Source organism: Podarcis muralis, chromosome 7 (assembly GCF_964188315.1).
Source record: "Podarcis muralis chromosome 7, rPodMur119.hap1.1, whole genome shotgun sequence".
NCBI lineage: Eukaryota > Metazoa > Chordata > Lepidosauria > Squamata > Lacertidae > Podarcis > Podarcis muralis.
The window spans coordinates 10,003,692-10,027,771 of record NC_135661.1 but is presented as its reverse complement, the minus strand read 5'-3'; the positions used below and the strand labels follow the sequence as shown (position 1 = coordinate 10,027,771).

Sequence of the window (24,080 nt, the reverse complement as noted above, 5' to 3'; positions counted from 1 at the left end):
GGAGAAGAACAGCTTGCTAGATCAAGCCAATGACCCATCTATTCCAGCATCCTGTTCTCACAGTGGCCAACCTGTGGGAAACCAGCTTGCAGGATTCAAGCACAAGAACACTTAATGACTACTAGGCCTAGAACTTGACCTCCCCTCACTACTATCTGTCTTTCCAAGACTCACCTTCTGCAAAAGTTAGTTCAGGCCCTGGGGGTGTGTCCAACATCTTGCATTATGAAGACTGATGCAAGTAACTCATTCAGTGTCTCTGCAATTTCCTTATCCACCTTTGACTCCCTTGTCATCCAACTGCCTCTCTAGATGGTTTCCTGCTGCTAATATATTTGAAGAGCTTCTGGTCGGTGGTCTTAATGTTTTCAGCAATGTGTTCCCTGAAGTCTTTTTTGAGCATCCGTAGCTGCTGTGGGAGGGACGCGGGTGGCGCTGTGGGTAAAAGCCTCAGCGCCTAGGGCTTGCCGATTGAAAGGTCGGCGGTTCGAATCCCCGCGACGGGGTTAGCTCCCGTTGTTTGGTCTCAGCGCCTGCCAATCTAGCACTTCGAAAGCACCCCCGGGTGCAAGTAGATAAATAGGGACCGCTTACTAGCGGGAAGGTAAACGGCGTTCCGTGTGCTGCGCTGGCTCACCAGATGCAGCTTGTCACACTGGCCATGTGACCCGGAAGTGTCTCTGGACAGCGCTGGCTCCCGGCCTATAGAGTGAGATGAGCACACAACCCTAGAGTCTGGCAAGACTGGCCCGTACGGGCAGGGGTACCTTTGCCTTTACCTTTACTAGCTGCTGTGGGACACGAGTGGCGCTGTGGTTTAAACCCCAGAGCCTAGGGCTTGCTGATCAGAAGGTCGGCGGTTCGAATCCCCGCAACGGGGTGAGCTCCCGTTGCTCAGTCCCTGCTCCTGCCCACCTAGCAGTTCGAAAGCACGTCAAAGTGCAAGTAGATAAATAGGTACCGCTCCAGCAGGAAGGTAAACGGCGTTTCCATGCTCTGCTCTGGTTCGCCAGAAGTGGCTTAGTCATGCTGGCCACATGACCTGGAAGCTGTATGCCGGCTCCCTCGGCCAATAAAGTGAGATGAGCGCCGCAACCCCAGAATCGGTCATGACTGGACCTAATGGTCAGGGGTCCCTTTACCTTTAACTGCTGTGGGACACGGGTGGAACTCTGTGGTCTAAACCACTGAGCCTAGGGCTTGCCGATCAGAAGGTCGGTGGTTCGAATCCCCGCCATGGGGTGAGCTCCCGTTGAAAGCACGTCAAAGTGCAAATAGATAAATAGGTACCGCTCTGGCAGGAAGGTAAACGGCATTTCCGTGCACTGCTCTGGTTCACCAGAAGCGGCTTAGTCATGCTGGCCGCATGACCCGGAAGCTGTATGCCGGCTCCCTCGGCCAGTAAAGCGAGATGAGTGCCACAACCCCAGAGTCGTCCACGTCTGGACCTAATGGTCAGGGGTCCCTTTACCTTTACCTAACTGCATGCATTCCCACCCCACCCCTTCACAAGCTGAAACCAACCCTGCCTTTGGGGGAGGGGTTCCCACCCTCGCCATGAGGTCTAGAAACTAATCCTCCTTACTAACAAAACACCCAAGCAGATCTCACACTCACATTCTTCCAAAGGAGCTTCCAAGTTCTACAAAAAATGCAATGTGGCCTAGTTGGAAGACTCCAAGCAGATTCCTTGAATGAGCAAGGGACGGAGGGAGGGAGCTGACCGCTTTGTAGGGAAGGAGTCAGTGCCTGCCAGAGGCTACTTGCCAGCTCCTTAACTGGGGAGACGCAGCCACGTCCAAGGCACAAAGCCTGCCATTAAGGCCCCGTGGCCAGCCACAAAATGCTAGTAGTGAAGAATCGTAGCATTGGAAAGAAGTGCAATAAAATAAAAATAGGTCTTATATATATAATAAATGTTCATAAATGTACCAACCAAGCACGTACATAGATATCATAGCTGTCAACTTTTCCCTTTTCTTGCGAGGAATCCTATTCGGAATAAGGGAATTTCCCTTTAAAATAGGGAAATGTTGACAGCTATGATAGCTACGTGGACCACATGTCTGGAGCAGCACAGGAAGACCGCCCTGAAACCATTTTGACTCCCAAACTGACCAAATGTTTTCTCTGCAAGGAGGGAGGGGGTGAGGGAACCTTCCCATTGTCTCAGGAATTGGGTAATCACCATCTCAAAGGAATGGCCAGACTACCAGGAAAGGCAATCAGATAAGGCATTATCAGATAACCTGGCAGACAAGAAAAACAACAGCATTCAAATTTCTGTTGTAGACCGCCTTTTCTGTGATGTAGGGATGATGTTTGTGGGGGGGTGGTCTTGGGTTACACCCCTTCTGTGATGTAGGTATGATGCATGGAGGGGTGGTCTTGAGCTCCAGGGCAGGGAATTTAAAATGTCTATATAAGGGCAGGCACACCTTTGTTCGGGGTCCTCCTCCGTTGTCCTGCGTGTGAGGGGAGCACCCCGTTGCAACAGCTTTAATAAAGATCAGCCTTACTAGCTGCTTTGCTTCTCAATATTCTCTGGTTGGCCACTTGTTATTTTCTCCTACCGATAGGGAACCCACTTAAGGACTCTATATATGGGCTCTTTGATACCCCATAAGGGAAGAAGGGCAGATATTGTTTACAACAAGAAGTCACCAGGTCCAACCCCTGGGAATGGAGCGATTCGTCCTGTCCACCCTGTCCCAGGGAGGTGTTAGCAGAAAGGCCTTGAACGGCCAAGGGACGCCCCTGACCTCGGGGCGTGCGTCAGAGCCTTGCATCATACGTGGTGGCTTTACCTTCCCTATCAGAGTTTGGAAAGGGTCCCCTGGCCGCTGCCTCCAGCGCCGGCTGATGTAATGGCCTCAGGCAGTGCCCACACAGGAGGGCGACCTTTCCTCCCTTGGGGACGGATCCTTCTCTTGCCAAAGCAAGGTCCGCCAGGAGAGGCCAGGAAGGAGGTGTGTAGCCAGAAGCCATTGTGGTAGGATGAGCGGAAGCCCCGGCCAAAGGTTAGAGACCCTCCTGTTTGCTTTGAGCCAGTGCAAATAGTCCTGTCTCTGGCAGGACACCACTTTGCCTGCGGCTCCCAGAGCTGACCCTACAATTTCCATGGCTCACACTTACATAAGAATATCAGAAGATACTGATAGTGGGATTCTGGGAAAATATCTATAACGAACTGAAAAAGATGTTTTAGATTTTCATTTGGGGGAAAAACCCAGAATCCTTTCTCCTAGGTATCATGTCAGAGGAAATAAAAAGAATGGTCAGACCAACATCTACCATATTTTTTGCTCTATAAGACTCACTTTTCCCCTCCTAAAAAGTAAGGGGAAATGTGTGTGCGTCTTATGGAGCGAATGCAGGCTGCGCAGCTATCCCAGAAGCCAGAACAGCAAGAGGGATTGCTGCTTTCGCTGTGCAGCGATCCCTCTTGCTGTTTTGGCTTCTGAGATTCAGAATATTTTTTTTTTCTTGTTTTCCTCCTCCAAAAACTAGGTGCGTCTTGTGGTCTGGTGCGTCTTATAGAGCGGAAAATACGGTATGTATGCAACTACGCCGGCAAGGTTATTGATTGCAAAAAATTGGAAAAGCAGCAGCGTCCCAACCAAAACAGACTGGTTATCTGAAATGATGGAAGCTCTGACACTTCCATATTGCCAAACTAACATGGAGGATAAGAGGAGATATGGTACAAAAAGTGAATAAGGAGTGGGCTATCTTTAAGGAATATATCAAAAATTTATGTGGAAAAAGTAGAATTTCTGACAGAAATTGAGTGAATCCAGAAAATGATTAGACTGAAAGGAGAGTAAAGTTAAGATAGAAGAAGAGATTAAAGAAATTATGAAATGCGTTTAAACCAGTTGGAAAAATAAAGTAGCGTAACAAGAAAGGCTGGAAGTCAAGTCACTTGGTGGGTGTCCGTGTGGGGTAGGTGTGTAGGTATGTTGATATGTACAGTATAGGTAGGTATTATATAGAGTAATGTAGCGCGGGTGGCGCTGTGGGTTAAACCACAGAGCCTAGGACTTGCCGATCAGAAGGTCGGCGGTTTGAATCCCCGTGACAGGGTGAGCTCCCGTTGCTCGGTCCCTGCTCCTGCCAACCTAGCAGTTCGAAAGCACGTCAAAGTGCAAGTAGATCAATAGGTACCACTCCGGCAGGAAGGTAAACAGCGTTTCCATGCGCTGCTCTGGTTCGCCAGAAGCGGCTTAGTCATGCTGGCCACATGACCCGGAAGCTGTACGCCGGCTCCCTCAGCCAATAAAGTGAGCTGAGCGCTGCAACCCCAGAGTCGGCCATGACTGGACCTAATGGTCAGGGGTCCCTTTACCTTTAGGTATGTTTTATGTTATGAAAATAATGTAGTGTGTTGTGTACATGTATTGTGTAAATGTATATGTATGTGTTTTATATGTTAGTATTTTTTTTAAAAAAAAGAACATCAGAAGAGGTTGCTGGATCAGGCCAAAGCTCAGCATCCTGTTCTCACAGTGGCCACCCAGTGGGCAACCTGCATGCAGGATTCGAACACAAGAGACCTCTCCCCTCCTGTGGTTTGCAACAACTGGCTTTCAGAAGCATTGCTGCTTCTGACTGTGGAGGCCAACATGGCTAGTAGCCCTCGATAGCTCTCTCTCCTCCATGAATTTGTCTTACCTCCTTTTAAAGCCACAAGAATTTGCTTTATACCGAATTAGACCTTTGGTCCATCTAGCTCAAAACTGTCTACACTGACCTACACTGGCTCCCAGTACGTTTCCGAGCAGAATTCAAAGTGTTGGTGTTGACCTTTAAAGCCCTAAACGGCCTCGGTCCAGTATAACTGAGGGAGCGTCTCCACCCCCATCGTTCAGCCCAGACACTGAGGTCTAGTGCTGAGGGCCTTCTGGTGGTTCCCTCACAGCAAGAAGCCAAGTTACAGGTAACCAGGCAGAGGGCCTTCTCAGTAGTGGCACCCGCCCTGTGGAACGCCCTCTTACCAGATGTCAAAAGATAAACAACTACCCGGCATTTAGAAGACATCTGAAGGCAGCCCTGTTCAGGGAAGTTTTTGATGTGTGACATTTTAATGTACAGTGGTACCTCAGGTTACATATACTTCAGGTTACAAAAGCTTCAGGTTACAGACACTGCTAACCCAGAAATAGTGCCTCAGGTTAAGAACTTTGCTTCAGGATGAGAACAGAAATCGTGCTCCAGCGGTGTGGCAGCAGGAGGAGGCCCCATTAGCTAAAGTGGTGCTTCAGGTTAAGAACAGTTTCAGGTTAAGAAGGGACTTCCGGAACGAATTAAGTACTTAACCCGACAGACTTCCGGTCGGCGCCAGCGTTAATGGCGGTCCTTGCCTCGAGCTCCGAGGCAGGACTGCTCCGCGAGTTCGGGTCTGACCCGCTACGGCGAGCGGGGGACCCCTAAAATCACAGGCGCTGAAGCCTGTGAGCAAGGAGATTCGGTGGGCACCATTGCGCCCCCCAGTATCGCGAAAGAGCCTTTTTAAAGGCTCCGGAGCGGCATCGGGTGTGAGCGCGGTGCTGAGGATCGCAACCCAGCCCGCGGAGCGAAGCCGCGTCGCCATTGACGGAGAGCGCCGATTCCTTCCTGAAACTACTGATTGGCAACATTACCCGTGAGTAAGAACGACTAATAAAGGGAACGGGACTTTAAAAATTAAGAAGATTTGGCTGAAAACGGGATAGGCAAAAATTAAGGAAGTCTGCCTCCCGGAACTGCATGACCGACTCAGCAACGAAAGAGCAAGCTGTGCTTAAAGGGAACGTACTTTGTTTTTAGACCCTGTTAAACCTAACATCAAAAGAGGACCTCCCCCCCAAAGGGCAGGAAAGGGGGGGAAGAGATTTGACTTAAATCTATCTGCTAAAAAGAAAGGAGCTTTGAACGGGAAACCTCCACTGCCGAGACCTCTGGCCAGGCTGCCGGAGCAGAGAGTGCCTGGAACTGAGCTGTCAAACCGTATTGTGGATACAAATATGACTTTTCTGAAATAAAATAATCAAGCTTTAGGGGACAAAAACTGTAAGACCTGAAATTGTAACAAAGTAGGGTCTCTTTTGGACTTTCACTTTTGGAACTTTGTATAGCCATTTCTCTTCCTGTTTCTTTGTTCTTGTATTGGATACAATGTACTCCCTCTAGAGGACTGAAAGAGAGACTGTTCTATTGAGACAGAAACTGTGGGATTTTCCACTTGCAACTATTCCTGTGGGAACGGCCTTGAGATATGAGTGGCCCACTGGATGAAATAGGAACAAGATCTAAAACAAAGCAGGCTCAAAAGAAAAGAGGCTCTTTATCAGGAGCATTAGCCGCACAGGAAAAAGCAACAACAGCATCAATGGATTCTATGACACAGGCTTTGCTCAGGATAAATGAATCTTTAGAAGCACTCACTAAGCAGTCTACAGAGAATTCTAAAAAACTGACAGAACTGACAACGAGATTGGATTTGAACACAGCGGCAATATCGTCTAATACGGAGTCTATAAATCGCTTAGTTCAGGAATCTACAGAAACAAGGCAAATAGCCGAGAGTGCAAAGAGTACTGCCGAAGAAACTAAAGGGAAATTTGCTCCTATTGCAAAAAAGGTGGATGAACATGATGCAGCCTTGGCTCTCATGGAACTGGAAAGGAAAAGTAAGAATCTGAAATTGAGACTGGTACCGGAGGAGGAAGAGGACAAGCTTGGGGAATTTCTTACAGATAAGTTTCAAGAATTTTGGAGTGATGAATTAGAGGGAGAGGAAGACGAATTTGCAATAACCACAGCCTTTCGGATTGGCAGGAAGCAAGGCAAGAAACCAAGGGACTGTTTAATTACCTTGAGAACTAAGGAAGAAAGAGACAAATTACTGAACCTCCATTTCCAGAAGGCACTGGTTATTAAAAACGCCCAAATACAGATTTTTAAAGATATCCCCAGATACTTTTTGGAGGTGAGAACACAATTTAAGGACTTAGTTGACTTATTGAAACAAAATAACATCCAATTCAGGTGGGAATTCCCACAAGGGCTGTCCTTTAACTTCAAAGGGAAGAAAATCAAAATAAAAACAATCCAAGATAAAGAATATTTTTTGGAAAGAAACTTTGAGGATTTCCAGAAAGGAACTGTGAGAGAGAGGGAAACAGTGGACATTGCAAACTTATCCTTTGGACTGAACCCAGCACCGACAGACGAGGAACAAGAACTTGGAGCAGTCGGCGGGAAAACTACCCAGTAGCAAAAATGTCTCTGCAACTCTTGAGTTGGAATTGTAATGGCCTAAACCATCCCCGAAAAAGAGATCAAGTTTATCATATATTAAAGAAAGAACACTTGGATATAATCTGTTTGCAAGAAACGCATATTGTCAGGACACATAGAAAATTCTTGATAAATAAAAGATTAGGACTGGAATTTGTTTCTTCAGATAAAGTCAAGAAAAGAGGGGTGGTGATCTACGTCAAGGAGAAATGGGAACCAAAAATGACTTTTAAGGATGATGAAGGAAGATATCTGGCAGTAGAAATACAAATCCAAGGAGAAAAGACGTTAATTGTGGGAGTCTATGCACCCAACGAGGGGAAGGCCGAGTTCTTCAAGAAGTTGCATGAGACTTTAATGGACTATATGGACTTTAAAATCATTTTGATGGGAGACATGAATGGAGTTGTCTCCACAAACATGGACAAAGCACAAAGACAAGTAATATCTAAAGACGGGAGACTACCAAAGACTTTTTTCGAACTGACTGATACCATGGACTTGATTGATATTTGGAGGACAAGGAACCCTTTGGAAAGAGAGGGAACCTTTTTCTCCGAAGCAAAAATGACCTGGACCCGAATTGATCAAATCTGGATTTCTAGCAATCTGGCACCAAGAGTGAAAAGAACTGAAATCTGCCCAAAAACCTGCTCCGACCATAATGCAGTAAAGATGGAAATGAAATTAACAACGGCTGGAACCTTCAGATGGAGGATGAATGACACCCTATTTAGAGATGAGGAAATTTACCAAAAGGCCCAAAGGAAATTGAAGGACTATTTTGAGATAAATTTGAGAACGGAGGTGGAAAAAAGAATAGTATGGGACGCAAGCAAGGCCGTGATGCGTGGTTTCCTAATTCAGCAGAATTCTATAAAGAGGAAAAAACAAAATGAAAGGAAGGAAAAGATATTGAAACAAATAAAAGAAGGTGAGAAGAAATTGAGATCTAAACCAAAGTCTCATGAGATTTTAAGAGAAATAAAATATTATCAGACGCAATATATGGAGTTGACAAATCAAGAAATAGAATGGAAGATAAAGCAAATGAGGCAAAAGACATTTGAATCGGCAGACAAATGTGGGAAACTACTGTCATGGCAACTGAAGAAGAGACAAAAGTTAAACACTGTGTCATTTTTGGAAATGGATGGGAAAGTCATTAACAAGCCAAATGAGATAAGCAACTGTTTTCAAAGTTTTTTTAAAAGACTGTATGCGCAAGGGCCTATAAACGAACAAGAAATAGAGGAATTTGTTAAAAAACATGGATTACCAAAGATCTCAGAACAAAGCAAAAGAATTTTAAATGAAAAAATTACAGAACAAGAAATAGAGGGTGCCATTCAGAACATGAAAGTGGGGAAATCACCAGGACCAGACGGTTTGACTGCGAAATACTACAAAGCACTTAAGGAATGGTTAATACAACCATTGAAGGAAGTATGTAATGAAATATTAGAGGGGAAAAAGGCTCCCGAATCGTGGAAAGAAGCATTTATTTCACTTATACCGAAGACAGAAACTGAGAAACATCAAGTTAGGAACTACCGCCCTATATCACTCTTGAATGTGGATTACAAAATCTTTGCAGACGTTTTGGCAAAAAGATTCAAGAGAGTACTGGTAGAGGAGATTCATAAAAATCAAACAGGCTTTCTCCCAGGGAGATATATGTCAGATAATGTGAGGAACATTATAGACATTTTGGAGTTGTTGGAAGTGGACATTAACAGAAAAGCAGTTTTGATCTTTGTGGACGCGGAGAAAGCCTTTGACAATATTTCTTGGAAGTTTATGAAGAAGAATCTCCATGGGATGGGGGTAGGCCAAGGGTTTGAAAATGGTATAGGTGCAATATATTCTGAACAAAGAGCTAAATTAATTGTTAACAACGTGGTAATGGATGAAATACCAATAGAGAAGGGTACACGACAGGGATGTCCTATATCCCCTCTACTTTTTATATCCGTCCTGGAGGTTTTGTTAAATATGATCAGAAAGGACCAGCTGGTAGAGGGAATACAGGTCGGAGCCAAACAATACAAATTAAGGGCATTTGCAGACGATTTAGTGCTAACCTTGCAACAGCCAGAAGCTAGCACTAAAAGAGTCTTAGAATTGATTGAGATATTTGGCCGGGTGGCAGGATTTAAATTAAATAAACAGAAAACAAAGGTGTTGGAAAAAAATCTAACAAATGAAGAAAAGGTTAGGTTTCAAAGTGAAACAGGATTGGAAATAGCAAAAAAGGTTAAGTACCTGGGGGTAAACTTAACATCTAAGAATGTGAACTTATTTAAAGATAACTATGAGAAATGTTGGTTAGAAGTGAAGAAAGATCTAGATATATGGTCTAGGCTGAAACTTTCCTTGTTAGGCCGAATTGCTGTTATTAAGATGAATGTACTGCCGAGAATGTTGTTTTTGTTTCAGACGTTGCAAATCCTGGACAAAATGGACTGCTTCAAGAAGTGGCAGAAGGATATATCTAAATTTGTCTGGCAGGGCAAAAAGCCCAGAATAAAATTTAAGACTTTAACCGATGCGAAAGACAGAGGGGGCTTCGCCCTGCCAGACTTAAGACTTTATTATGAATCAGCAGCGTTTTGCTGGCTGAAGCAATGGCTACTTCTGGAGGATACAGACATTTTGGACCTGGAGGGATATGATAACAAATTTGGCTGGCATGCATATTTGTGGTATGACAAGGTAAAGGTGCATAAAAGCTTTAAAAACCATATAGTCAGGAAAGCATTGTACAATGTTTGGAATAGATATAAAGATCTATTGGAAAGTAAAACCCCCAGGTGGCTATCGCCAATGGAAGCTAAGGAAGTGAAAAAACTTAACATGGACTCAAATTGGCCTAAATATTCTGAAATTTTAGAACAAGAAGGTGAAACATTGAAGCTTCAAAGTTTTGAGAAGCTAAAGCATAAAGTTCGAGACTGGTTACATTATCGTCAGATAAATGAGACATTTAAGCAGGACAGGAAACTTGGCTTTCAGGAGGAGAGGTCAAAGTTAGAAACAGAATTGCTAGAATCCAATACTAAGAACTTATCTAAAATGTATAATTTGCTGCTGAAATGGAATACACAGGACGAAACGGTGAGATCAGTCATGATTAAATGGGCACAGGATATAGGTCATGATATTGCGGCTGCTGACTGGGAACAGTTATGGACCACCGGTATTAAATTTACGGCATGTAGTGCCTTGAAAGAGAATATAATGAAAATGATCTATAGGTGGTACATGACCCCAGTCAAGCTAGCAAAGATCTATCATTTGCCCAATAATAAATGTTGGAAATGTAACGAGACTGAAGGTACATTCTATCATCTTTGGTGGACCTGCCCAAAGATTAAGGCCTACTGGGAAATGATCTATAATGAAATTAAGAAAGTCCTTAAATGGACATTTGCTAAGAAACCGGAGGCTTTTCTCTTGGGCATGGTCGGCCAATTGGTACCAAAGAAGGATAAGAATTTTTTTATGTATGCAACCACAGCAGCAAGAATCTTACTAGCAAAGTATTGGAAGATGCAAGAACTACCCTCTCTGGAAGAATGGCAGACGAAGGTGACGGAATACATGGGACTGGCAGAGATGACCGGCAGAATCCGTGACCAGAGGAAAGAGACAGTGGAGGAGGACTGGAGAAAATTTAAAATATATCTTAAGAACTATTGTAAAATTGAGGACTGTTAAGACGTTAGGGGTAAGAAATTGAGAATTACAGCTGTAAAGGGTAAACCTTATGTAAATCTAAAAGAGATTTGAGCTAAAATCGACTGAAGGGTTGCTGAAAAAATGTTAAAACAAGGATGTGGTGAAAGGAAGGTATGGGGAAGTCAAATTTTTGTTGTGTGTTTTTGATGTATGTGTTTTGTTTTGTATTGTTTTCATATGTGTAAAAAACCAATAAAAATATTTATTTAAAAAAAAAAAAAAGAATTAAGTACTTAACCCGAGGTACCACTGTATTTTTAATCTTTGTTGGAAGTCACCCAGAGTGGCTGGGGAAACCCAGCCAGATGGGTGGGGTACAAATAAATTAATAATTATTATTATTATCATCATCCCAGAGGCATCATTCGCCAGGGCTGCTGCATTAAACAGCTGTGCAAGCCTTTGGGAGGCAGAGACGCCAGAGGGCATCCCAGGAGGGAGGGAAGGAAAGAGGGACAGAGGCCAGTGTTGCCCGCAGCACCCCTGACCACCATTCAAGGCACCCCAGGGTGCCACGGCACACTGGTTGAAAGCCACTGGCATAGGGAATTCGCTCCATCCCCTCAATCATTTGGGTGTCCCTTTTCTGAAACTTTTCCAACCTGCAATATCGATTTGGAGGTGAGGTGGCTGGAATCGTACACAATACAGTGGTACCTCAGGTTAAATACTTAATTCGTTCTGGAGGTCCGTTCTTAATCTGAAACTATTCTTAACCTGAAGCACCACTTTAGCTAATGGGGCCTCCTGCTGCTGCCGTGCCACCGGTGCCTGATTTCTGTTCTTATCCTGAAGCAAAGTTCTTAACCTGAAGCACTATTTCTGGCTTAGTGGAGTGTGTAACCTGAAGCGTATGTAACCTGAAGCATATGTAACCCCAGGTACCACTGTATTGCAAATCTGGTCACACCATAGATTTGTATAACAGCCTAAACCAGAAGATTGGCAGTTTGAATCCCCGCAACAGAGTGAGCTCCCGTTGCTTGGTCCCTGCTCCTGCCAACCTAGCAGTTCCAAAGCATGTCAAAGTGCAAGTAGATAAATAGGTACCACTCCGACGGGAAGGTAAACGGCGTTTCCGTGCGCTGCTCTGGTTCACCAGAAGGGGCTTAGTCATGCTGGCCACATGACCCGGAAGCTGTCCAGAGTCGGTCACCCAGAGTCGGTCACGACTGAACCTAATGGTCAGGGGTCCCTTTACCTTTACCTAGAGTTGGAAAGAAGGGACGTGGGTGGCACTGTGCGTTAAACCACAGAGCCTAGGACTTGCCAATCAGAAGGTCGGCGGTTCGAATCCCCGCGACGGGGTGAGCTCCCGTTGCTCGGTCCCTGCTCCTGCCAACCTAGCAGCTTGAAAGCACGTCAAAGTGCAAGTAGATAAATAGGTACCACTCCGGCGAGAAGGTAAACAGCATTTCCGTGCGCTCCTCTGGTTTGCCAGAAGCGGCTTAGTCATGCTGGCCACATGACCCGGAAGCTGTACCAATAAAGCGAGATGAGCGCCGCAACCCCAGAGTCAGCCACGAATGGACCTAATGGTCACGGGTCCCTTTACCTTTACCTAGAATTGGAAGGGACCCTCAGGGTCACCTGGTCAAAAGTGGGAAACTGGCAGCGCCCCATTTTGCCCTGACGGACCAGGCCCCCCACAGGCAGCCACGGGTGCAACAGGGAAGCAGGAAAAGCCACGAGGTCAGGGTCTCTCCCACCCTCCTTGCCAACAGGAGGTGAGCAGAATCTGAAGGAAGTGAGGAAAGTGCTGTCAAGTACCCAAGCTTCCCTGACCCAGATCTGAACCAAACACCTCTTGGAATGCAGACGAGGCTGATTGGGGTTCTTTACTGGCGGTCGAAAGGAGATGTCACATGGCAGATAAAGATGATGGATTTTTCGGAGCTGGCCGACCTGACTGGAAGAGTCCGCGACCAGGAGGAGGAGGAGTACCAGGAAGAATGGAAGAAATTTAAAGACTATTTAGCTAAATATGTCAAGATAACTTAATTGGAAAAGCTTGCAAATATTAGATAGGCTTAGGATTGAAATATGTAAGGATAAGATTAAGGCTAAATTAGAAAGAATGAAAGATGTTAATTGATCAAGGAAATTTTTTGAGAAAACTGATTTTGGAAAACTGTTAAAATGATATACAGTGGTACGTCAGGTGAAGCACTTAATTCATTCCGGAGGTCTGTACTTAACCTGAAACTGTTCTTAACCTGAATCACCACTTTAGCTAATGGGGCCCCCTGCTGCTGCCGCGCTGCTGGAGCACGATTTCTGTTCTCATCCTGAAGCAAAGTTCTTAACCTGAAGCAATATTTCTGGGTTAGCGGAGTCTGTAACCTGAAGCATATGTAACCCGAGGTTGTTGTTGTTGTTGTTTAGTCGTTTAGTCGTGTCCGACTCTTTGTGACCCCATGGACCAGAGCACGCCAGGCACTTCTGTCTTCCACTGCCTCCTGCAGTTTGGTCAGACTCATGTTTGTAGCTTTGAAGACACTATCCAACCATCTTGTCCTCTGTCGTCCCCTTCTCCTTGTGCCCTCCATCTTTCCCAACATCAGGGTCTTTTCCAGGGAGTCTTCTCTTCTCATGAGGTGGTCAAAGTATTGGAGCCTCAGCTTCACGATCTGCCCTTCCAGTGAGCACTCAGGGCTGATTTCCTTCAGAATGGTTAAGTTTGATCTTCTTGTAGTCCATGGGACTCTCAAGAGTCTCCTCCAGCACCATAATTCAAAAGCATCAATTCTTCGGCGATCAGCCTTCTTTATGGTCCAGCTCTCACTTCCATACATCACTACTGGGAAAACCATAGCTTTTACTATACGGACCTTTGTTGCCAAGGTGATGTCTCTACTTTTTAAGATGCTGTCTAGGTTGGTCATTGCTTTCCTCCCAAGAAGCAGGCGTCTCTTAATTTCATGGCTGCTGTCACCATCTGCAGTGATCATGGAGCCCAAGAAAGTAAAATCTCTCACTGCCTCCATTTCTTCTCCTTCTATTTGCCAGGAGGTGATGGGACCAGTGGCCATGATCTTCGTTTTTTTGATGTTGAGCTTCAGACCATATTTTGCACTCTCCTCTTTCACCCTCAGTAAAAGGTTCTTTAATTCCTCCTCACTTTCTGCCATCAAGTTGTGTCATCTGCATATCTGAGGTTGTTGATATTTCTTCCAGCAATCTTAATTCCGGCTAGGGATTCATCCAGCCCAGCCTTTCGCATGATGAATTCTGCATATAAGTTAAATAACCAGGGAGACAATATACAGCCTTGTCGTACTCCTTTCCCAATTTTGAACCAATCAGTTGTTCCATATCCAGTTCTAACTGTATCTTCTTGTCCCACATAGAGATTTCTCAGGAGACAGATGAGGTGATCAGGCACTCCCATTTCTTTAAGAACTTGCCATAGTTTGCTGTGATCGACACAGTCAAAGGCTTTTGCATAGTCAATGAAGCAGAAGTAGATGTCTTTCTGGAACTCTCTAGCTTTCTCCATAATCCAGCGCATGTTTGCAATTTGGTCTCTGGTTCCTCTGCCTCTTCTAAATCCAGCTTGCACTTCTGGGAGTTCTCGGTCCACATACTGCTTGAGCCTACCTTGTATAATTTTAAGCATAACCTTGCTAGCGTGTGAAATGAGTGCAATTGTGCGGTAGTTGGAGCATTCTTTAGCACTGCCCTTCTTTGGGATTGGGATGTAGACTGATCTTCTCCAATCCTCTGGCCACTGCTGAGTTTTCCAAACTTTCTGGCATATTGAGTGTAGCACCTTAACAGCATCATCTTTTAAAATTTTAAATAGTTCAGCTGGAATACCATCACTTCCACTGGCCTTGTTATTTGCAGTGCTTTCTAAGACCCGAGGTACCACTGTATAATGAAATTCAATCAAGGGGATTTGAGGAAGTCACTTAATAATGTTACCAAGATTGAAACAGGATGTCTGTATGTTTGTATGTCTGTTTGTTTTTGAATTTTTGAAAATTAATTTTAAAAAAATTGAAAAAGAAAGGAGATGTCACAAGGGCCCAGTGACACCTTTGCCACAGAAAGGCCTCAGGAGGGATCTTTTGACACCCACACCTAGGCTGCATATTCAGCCGCCAGTGCCGGGAGGAGGCACCCTTGTTGCTGAGGGACAGCTTGGCATAGTGGTTAGAGTGTTGGACTAGGACCCAGGAGACCAGGGTGCAACTCCTCACTCAGAGCCTGCTGGATGTGACCTTGCGCCAGTCCCTTACTGCCTCTCAGGCTAGCGTACCTCACAGGGTTCTTGTGGGGGATTAAATGCCCCCTTGAGGAAACAAGAAGAAATTCCGACGAAAGAAGAATGGGAGACGAAAATAATGGACTATGCAGAATTGGACAAAATGACAGGAAGGATTCGAAACCTGCGGGACCAGAGATTTACAGAAGATCGGAAGAAGTATAAGAGCTATTTGAAAAGCAATTGTAACCAACAAATTACGCTAGTAGGACTGCAAGAAGTTTTGTAAGGAGGAATATATGAAGTGCTACAAAGTAGATAAAGAACAGAGATATTGGTTATGAGTTTTAAACGTAACAGGGGAAATAAGAAATGTATACTAAGAGATTAGACTGGAACATTTTCAGACAGGACTGATGGAAGTAAAAAAAAAATTGAATAAGATGTAAAAATATTTTTAAGTACTGTTGAAAATGGTATGTTAAAAAGAAACTAATAAAAATTTATATTAAAAAATAAATAAATACCCCCTTGAGCTCTGTGGAGAAAAAGGTGGGATATAAATACAGTAACAAAACTTAAAATAAACAACAAGAACGACAACAATAATACGGGAGCACCCCAAAGGAAAAGTCCTTCCCCTCCTATCTCCCCCAGCTTGAGATTCTGGGCCTGCAATGCTGTTTGGCAGTTCAGGACTGACCCCCCTCCAGGGACACCCCATTCCCCCCCCCCCAGCCTTCCTGGCCTTTGGGTCCTGCCTTCAGGGCAACTTCCCTGCTGACATTGTCCTGGGGGGGGGGGGAAGCGTGTAGTCCTGGCCCCAAAGAGCCAGCAGGAGGAGAAAGCAAGGGAAGGCCTTGCCAGGAGAGGAGGAGGAGGAGGACTGGGGGGGGGGGGAGGAGAGAGAATACAAGTTATTAGAGCAGAAAGCGCTTTTGAGATGGAAATGAGCCCTGAAGTGGAAGAGAGGCCAATTTGGATGCAGCAAAGCTTCTTTCTCTGGCCAGGAAGGGCCTGCTCCTCACCCGTCCCCAGTAACACTCATTTATTTCATTTTTGATTGCAAAGGAGAAACCTCCAAGGGGTTCACGAAAGAGATAAAACGATAAAATTATTGCCAAGAAAAATTAGCAATAATAATTTAAGACATCCGTAACATTAAAATGGCAATGGACTAAAAACCGATTAAGACCAGCATCCGCTTTCTGAACACCTGGGTAGGCTTGTCCTAATGAAAATGATTTTAGCAGGCAGCGAAAATAGTGCAGTGAAGACGTCCGCCTGCTGTCAAGAGGCAGGCAGTTCCAAAGTGAGCGTGCTGTCACCCTAAAATCTAGTATTTAGGTCTTATGTGGCAGAGTCAGCTATTGGAAGTATTTAGGTCTTATGTGGCAGAGATTGCTATTGGAAGCAATCAAATTAGGTGTTTATGGGGCGAGGTGATCTTTCAGGTAAACTGGTTAAGTAACAGGTAAAAATGCTGTTAAGTAACACCTTGAACTTGGCCAGGGATTATATCTGCAACCATTGTATATCTCCGAGTGCAGGTGGAGGAGGCAGGAGCGGCACTGCTCCCATCAATAATCCACTTTCTTCATTGCCGCCCCCCCCCGCACCATATTCAGCTGAAGAGAGACATATTCCCCCACCCCTGCCCAACAAGCCCCCCGCGTCCTCAAAGGGGACCAGAGGAACTCCCTGCCACTGGATAAACAAACATCACAGCCACTGCCAAGAGATCGCACTCAAAAACACTCCCTTGCACCACACGCTCAGAGGGGGAGCCCGCTGTCCCCTTTTTACGCCCCCCCCAACTCTGCAGAGCAGCTGGCAGCAGCCTCTCGGCCCTGGGCTCCCTAGGAAGGTAGCGGACTCTCCTTCCTTGGCTGGCCATCGGCCTGGGGGTCTTGAGCTGCGATTGCTGCCTTGCAAAGGGGTTGGGCTGGATGACCTTTGGGGGTCCCCCTTCCAGCTCTCCGGTTCGACGGATGCCGCCCGGCATGCTCTCCCTGGGTCTGGAGGTAGCAGCGCCTCCCCACTCCCCGGTGGCCCGGCTGCCCCCTTACCGGTGATGGTAGTCCCGCTTGACGGGGGCGCGCGTCTCGGGGGCGCTCAGCTCGGCGCGGGGCTCCATGGCTCCGTCGGCGGGCTCCCTGGCGATGCTGCCCATCCTCTGACAACGGCTGGCGCGGAGGAGGAGGAGGCGAGGAGGCGGCCTGCTCCCTTTTACCCGGGAGATAGGCTATCAGCCCGGCCCAGCTGATGGCCCTCCTCCTCCCGCCCCCCCTTGCTGTGCCTGGGCTTGGAGGGCTGCCCCGCTCGCTCAGGCTGGCCAGCGCCCCCGCCTCCACGCCACGACTGCGCTCCCCTGCCGGGGACTTTGCTCCTCCTGCCGGTGCGTATTTTTAGCCTCTCCCCCCACCAAACACAAACACCACCTCCCCGTCCTCTTCTTGCTCCCAGGCAGCCATCCCCAGCTGCAGGCGGACCCCTCCCGGGCCTGATTGGGGTGGAGAGAATGGGGCGGGAGAGAGAAGGGGTGGGATCCTGCAAAGGGCTCTCTGCAAGATGCGCGCATTTGCAGCTCACCGGAGGCGCTTTCCAGAAGCGCGCCAGGCGCTCTCTCGAACACACACACACGCCGGACCTCTCCCTCTCTCCGTCCCTCGCAGTGTCATGCCAGCGATCCTGGGATCATAAGGCGATCAATGCACCATAAACCTATGGCGCGGCCGCGTTGGGAAGGCTGCACGCGGTTCTCGCTGCCAAAGGGATGTGAGAGAGTTGGGAGAGGCTCGGAAAAGGGCAACCCAAACGGTCAAGGGGCTGGAGCGACTCTCCTGAAAGGTTGCAGCGTTTGGGGCATTTTAGATCAGAGAAAAGGCCAGGCATTCCTGCATTGCAGGGGGTTGGTCTAGATGACCCTTGGGGTCCCTTCCAACTCTACAACTCTTCTATGTCATGGGTAGGCAACCTAAGGCCCCGGGGGTCAGATCCGGTCCAATCGCCTTCTAAATCTGGCCCATAGACAGTCTGGGAATCAGCGTGTTTCTACATGAGTAGAATGTGCGCTTTTATTTAAAATGCATCTCTGGGTTATTTGTGGGGCATAGGAATTCATTATTTCCCCCCCAAAATATAGTCCGGCCCACCACAAAGTCTGAGGGACAGTGGACTGGCCCCCTGCTGGAAAAGTTTGCTGACCCCTGTTCTGTGCAGCTACATGATAAAAAGGTAAAGGGTAAAAGGACCTCTGACCATTAGGTCCAGCCGTGGCCGACTCTGGGGTTGCGGTGCTCATCTCGCTTTATTGGCCGAGGGAGCCAGTGTACAGCTTCTGGGTCTTGTGGCCAGCATGACTAAACCGCTTCTGGCGAACCAGAGCAGCGCACGGAAACGCCGTTTACCTTCCCGCCGGAGCGGTCCCTATTTATCTACTTGCACTTTGACTTGCTTTTGAACTGCTAGGTTGGCAGGAGCAGGGAACGAGCAACGGGAGCTCACCCTGTCGCGGGGATTCGAACCGCCGACCTTCTGATCGGCAATTCCTAGGCTCTGTGGTTTAACCCACAGCGCCACCCATGTCCCAAGTGACATGATAGACATTAATAAAATCATGCAGGACATGGCGAGAGTGGCGTTTTTCTCCCTCTCTCAAAACACTAGAACTCCTGGACATCCAGTGAAGCTGAAGGTGCAGGACAGATAAAAGAAAAGACTTTTTCATGCAGCACAAAATTCAGCTGTGGAACTCCCTCCCCCAGTAAGCAACGAGGACCTTGGATGGCATTAAAAGAGGCTTAAACAAGTTCATGGCAAAGGCCTCGGCTCTGCCTTCACAGCTGAAGGCAGCAAGGCTTCTGGACACCAGCTACTGGAAACCGCAGGAGGTAGAAGGTTGGCCAGTGTGAGAACAGGATGCTGGAGCAGACTGGCCTGATCCAGGAGGCTCTTCCCATGTCCTTATGGGAAGCCAGGGACCAGGCTTAAGACATTCCTGGAATCTACCCTGTTGCAGATACACAAACAAATGGGCCATTTATTTCCTCTAAGTTTCATTATACAGTGGTACCTCGGGTTACGTAGTTAATTCATTCCGGAGGTCCGTTCTTAACCTGAAACTGTACTTAAGCTGAGGCACCACTTTAGCTAATGGGGCCTCCCACTGCAGCCGTGCAATTTCTGTTCTCATCCTGAAGCAAAGTTCTTAACCTGAGGTCCTATTTCTGGGTTAGCAGAGTCTGTAACCTGAAGCGTATGTAACCCGAGGTACCACTGTATTGCTGGTTAGTGTTTTATGGGGATTTACTATCCTGTTGTAGATATTTAATTCTTATGTATGGTTAGCAACTGTCCGTCTCGGGACTGTCCTGCCCACAGACTGTCTCGCCAGAGTGGTGCATGCTCTAGTTATCTCCTGCTTGGACTACTGCAATGCGCTCTACGTGGGGCTACCTTTGAAGGTGACTCGGAAACTACAATTAATCTAGAATGTGGCAGCCGGACTGGTGACTGGGAGTGGCCACCGAGACCATATAACACCGTTCTGAAAGACCTACATTGGCCCCCAGTACATTTCCAAGCACAATTCAAAGTGTTGCTGTTGACCTTTAAAGCCCTAAACGGCCTTGGCCCAGTATACCTGAAGGAGCGTCTCCATCCCCATCATTCTGCCCAGACGCTGAGGTCCAGCACCGAGGGCCTTCTGGTGGTTCCCTCATTGCAAGAAGCAAAGCTACAGGGAACCAGGCAGAGGGCCTTCTCGGTGGTGGCGCCCGCCCTGTGGAACGCCCTCCCAGCAGATGTCAAAGAGATAAATAACTACCTGACATTTAGAAGATGTCTGAAGGCAGCCCCGTTCAGGGAAGTTTTTAATGTGTGACTTTTTAATGTATTTTTAATCTTTGTTGGAAGCCGCCCAGAGTGGCTGGGGAAACCCAGCCAGATGGGCAGGATACAAATAAATTGTTGTTGTTGTTGTTGTTGTTGTTGTTGTTGTTGTTGTTGTTGTTGTTGTTGTTGAGTTCGCCATCAGGGATGAAGTCAAACTGTTGGAAGTGTTACAGCACCTGTTGTGGCTGTAGAGACCGATGGAGGAGAGACATGTTTTATTGCAGCTGGGCGTCCGTCCGGTTGTGCTGCTGTAGATGTACCTCAATGCTTGTTCTCTCTGCACTCTTTCCAGCGGTCGTGCCTCCTCTGGTTGCACCAAGATGATTGTGTCCCTTGCAGTGGAGTAGCGTGGATTGGCAGCACCCGGGGCAAGGCAAGTAATTTGCGCTCCCTAACCCGTGGATTTGCGCCCCCTAACCTGTGGATTTGCCCTAATCCCAGATGTTGCGCCTGGTGCGGCCGGCCCCCCCTGCACCCCCCACGCTACGCCACTGGTCCCTTGCACGAGAGCACGCATGGCAATCTCCAGTACAGCAGCTCATCCTCAGATGCCTTCCCTATAAAGAGCCGTGTGAAACAGGGTTGCTTTCTCGCCCCAACTCGGTTCGGCAAATTCTTCTCCAGGTTGCTCTCCTCTGCCTTCAATTCTTCGGCATGCCACCATGAAATCCAGCTCTGGGGAAGCTGGGCTGCTGCACTCGGTGCTCATGCTGGGGCTGTTCTAGGAACCAGGGGGCAACGAGCACAGGGAGAGAGCGTGGAGACGGATCTGTCATTTGAATGATGAGCAATGGGGAGAGGTAACCAAAACACTACATAGCTTAAGACCTGGCGCCATTGTGCGGAGCTTCCAGCAGAGGGCGCCCCTTGTCCACCAGAAGCATGGATGCTCTTACCAAAATACGTAGAAATAAATAAATAAATAAATAAATAGCTTTATTGTCAATACACCACCTACGAGCAGTGAAATTAAACGAGCCCCCCTCCCGCCCCACATACACTCAGTCTTGTTCACACTCTGTGTGCTTGTCGGAAGTCAAATGCACCACTATTTTTTTCCATTTATTTTTCCTTCATTTTTTCAAATGAGAAAGCTTAGACCTTTTTTTGGAAGGAGTTGGCATTTGCCCTTTGGTGGGACCTGGAAGACCACCACCAGATACATTATTAAGGCAGAACTTCCACAAACTGTTTTGCCCCCACAACAGCCTTACTGATTATTCCCCTTTTCCAGTATTCATACATCAGCATACAGTTAGATTTCCTTTGATTTCTTTTCCTGAGAGTTGCATGTTATCAATTGCGTTCTCACAATGAAAGCCAGTCTGGTGGCACTTGGAGGCCATCCTTTATTCAGCTGGCCATGTCTCATCCAGACTTTGGCTTGTGCCACCGCTTTCCTCCAGGAAAACCCGCTCTTTGGTGCTGAATCGGAACAAACGTTAATCGGATTTGCTGAAATTCCGTGCTAAAGAATGGGTTCTCCCGGGCAGCACAAACAGAAAGGTGTTCGGACCCTTGCTTAGAAAGTGTGGGACAAGGGGGAAATGCTTTCTAGGCACAGGAGAAGTGTGGACAATATTTCTTGGAGTTTTATGAAGAAGAATCCCCAAGGGATGGGGCTAGGCCAAGGTTTTGAAAATGGTATAGGTGCGATATATTCAGAACAAAAAGCAAAGTTGATTGTAAATAATGTGGTTACGGAAGAATTTAAGATAGAAAAAGGGACACGTCAGGGATGCCCAATCTCCCCACTACTTTTTATATCAGTCCTGGAGGTGTTGCTGAACATGATTAGAAGGGACCAGCTGGTTAAAGGGGTACAGGTCGGAGCTAAACAGTACAAATTGAGAGCATTTGCAGATGATCTGGTACTTACTATACAAGAGCCAGAATCTAGTACAAAAAGGGTTTTAGAAATAATTCAGGAGTTTGGTCAAGTAGCAGGATTTAAACTGAATAAGTTTAAAACTAAGGTATTGGAGAAAAACTTGGACAAGCCCTAAGCCTGTTATCAAGGCGACCAAAGAGGCCAACCTTTGTTAGCCGAAGCCATCGGTTGCGTTTGCAGGCAGGACAGTCCCCACCCCAGCTTCTGGCCTTCCAAATTTCAGACAAATGAGGGGAAAGGGGTTCCCAGGCCTGAGACTGGGGGAATTGCAAAGTGCCTACAAATGTCTTGCCACTTGCAGAAAAGTGTGACCTTGCCAAGGACAGCACCCCACAAATCAGCCTCTAATCCACAAGGGTCTCTCTCTCCAGCCACAGTAAGGCTGCATTCCTAAAATCACTTAGTAAACTTCATGGGGTTTATTCCTGAGCAAATAGACATCGGATTGTGTTGGCATACCTCTGTCCCCATGTTCCCCCCCCCCCACACACACACAACTCACTTGTGCCATTAATTATACACCAGAATATCCAGATAATCTCTGGTACGGCCATCAGGAACCTTTGAAGGCCAAGTTCTGTGGGGGGATGGGGGGCAGTCCCATCTCGACTTCACAGAGCTGCATTTGACACCCCCTCCCCCAAAAAATCTCTCACTGGCGGGTGGCTGCAATTGGGCGAAGCAAATCCAATCTACCCCCATTCAAAGGTCCCGCTGTGCAAATTTATTCAGGCTGGGTGGCAATTGAGACTCGAAGAAGATTTGGAAGAGCTTAAGAGCTTCAGCTGATTTGTGCAACAGCGAATTCAAACAGAATACAAAAGAGAGCATGACACTGAAGTGTAAAATGGGCTTTCAGGATGATATTCAGATATAAATAATATCACCCTGGTGCCCCGGACTCTGAAAGACACATCACAAGGCAGGAAATGCTAAGAATACTCATCACACCAGGCGAATTTGCTCACAGAACAACTTCCTCAGCTGATTATAAAGAAATCATATGGACAAGGCACTTTCTCACTTCATGGGGAGCGGGGGGGGGGGGGGCTGATCCCACAAACCAGCAGCCTGAGTTTCCATGGCACAGAGGCAGTGTGGCTACAGCATCAGTGGCAATGGGGCAGCGGGCTTCGTCATTTGCACTATTCCACACCCCAGGCAGGACAAGCTTCTGGGAAGACAAGAAATGCATCGTTGGTGACAAGACTCCCACTTCCCAAGAGATTTCATGCTGGCAACATTCTAGTCCTTCATAGCAAACAGCAGCTACGAACCTCAGGCCCCCGGGTATGGGCAATGCCTGGCTGCTTCCATGCTCCTCCCCATCACAGAGAAGACGGACAGTGCAGCAAGCACATGATCTCTGTAGCCTTCACAACAACCTTGCAAGGAAGGTGTCAGGGGCTGGTGTGGTTGCTCAAGAGTAAACAGGCAAGACCTGTCTTTTCCAGGCTTTATTCTTGGTGCAAACTATTTGCAGTGAAGAGCGTCGTAAGTTCATTTCTGGCTCAATCGCTAGCAGAATCCGGGAGTGGTCGGTTTTTGTACCTCCCCCAGCATAAAAGTCGCATCACCCCCAGCCTTTTCAGCCCCCCCCACGCCCCCAGACCGAAGCCTACTGCGCAGAATGGGCGCTGGCAGGGGCATACTTCCCGCCTCTCCGGTTTGCTCAGGCTCTGTGTTGAGGCTCTCCCTAGCATCCCCTGGTCCCTGCACCTCTTCTCCACTGGAGGTGGGGCTTCCCTCCTGGCTGGAGGAGGAACTGCTTCGCAAGATTTTCAGAGGCTCCCTATAACACAACTGCCCTTCCATCTCTCGCCTTTTACTGAACCTTTTCCAACTCTACAATATCCTTTTTGAAGTGACGCAACTAAAACTGCACATGGCATTTCAAATGCAGTTGCAACACAAATTTGTTGTATGATGACATTGTGAAGTCAGCAGTTTTATCTTCACTGATCGCTAGCATGCAATTTGCCTTTTTCACGGCCGCCACACACTGGGTCAACATCTTCCTTGAGCTGCCTGCTACAACCCCAAGGTCTCGTTCCCGCTCAG

General features: G+C 47.1%; 1 protein-coding gene across 1 annotated transcript in view; it reads right to left on the bottom strand.

Moving 5' to 3' along the window:
• Positions 1-17,479, bottom strand: part of NT5DC4 (5'-nucleotidase domain containing 4) — a 50,139-nt gene extending 32,660 nt beyond the window's left edge. The window contains exon 1 of the mRNA XM_077931197.1: positions 17,302-17,479. Coding sequence (XP_077787323.1) covers positions 17,302-17,405 — 104 coding nt within the window. The 5' untranslated portion in view covers positions 17,406-17,479. The remainder of the gene's footprint in view (positions 1-17,301) is intronic.
• Between the last annotated feature and the right edge of the window lie 6,601 nt (positions 17,480-24,080).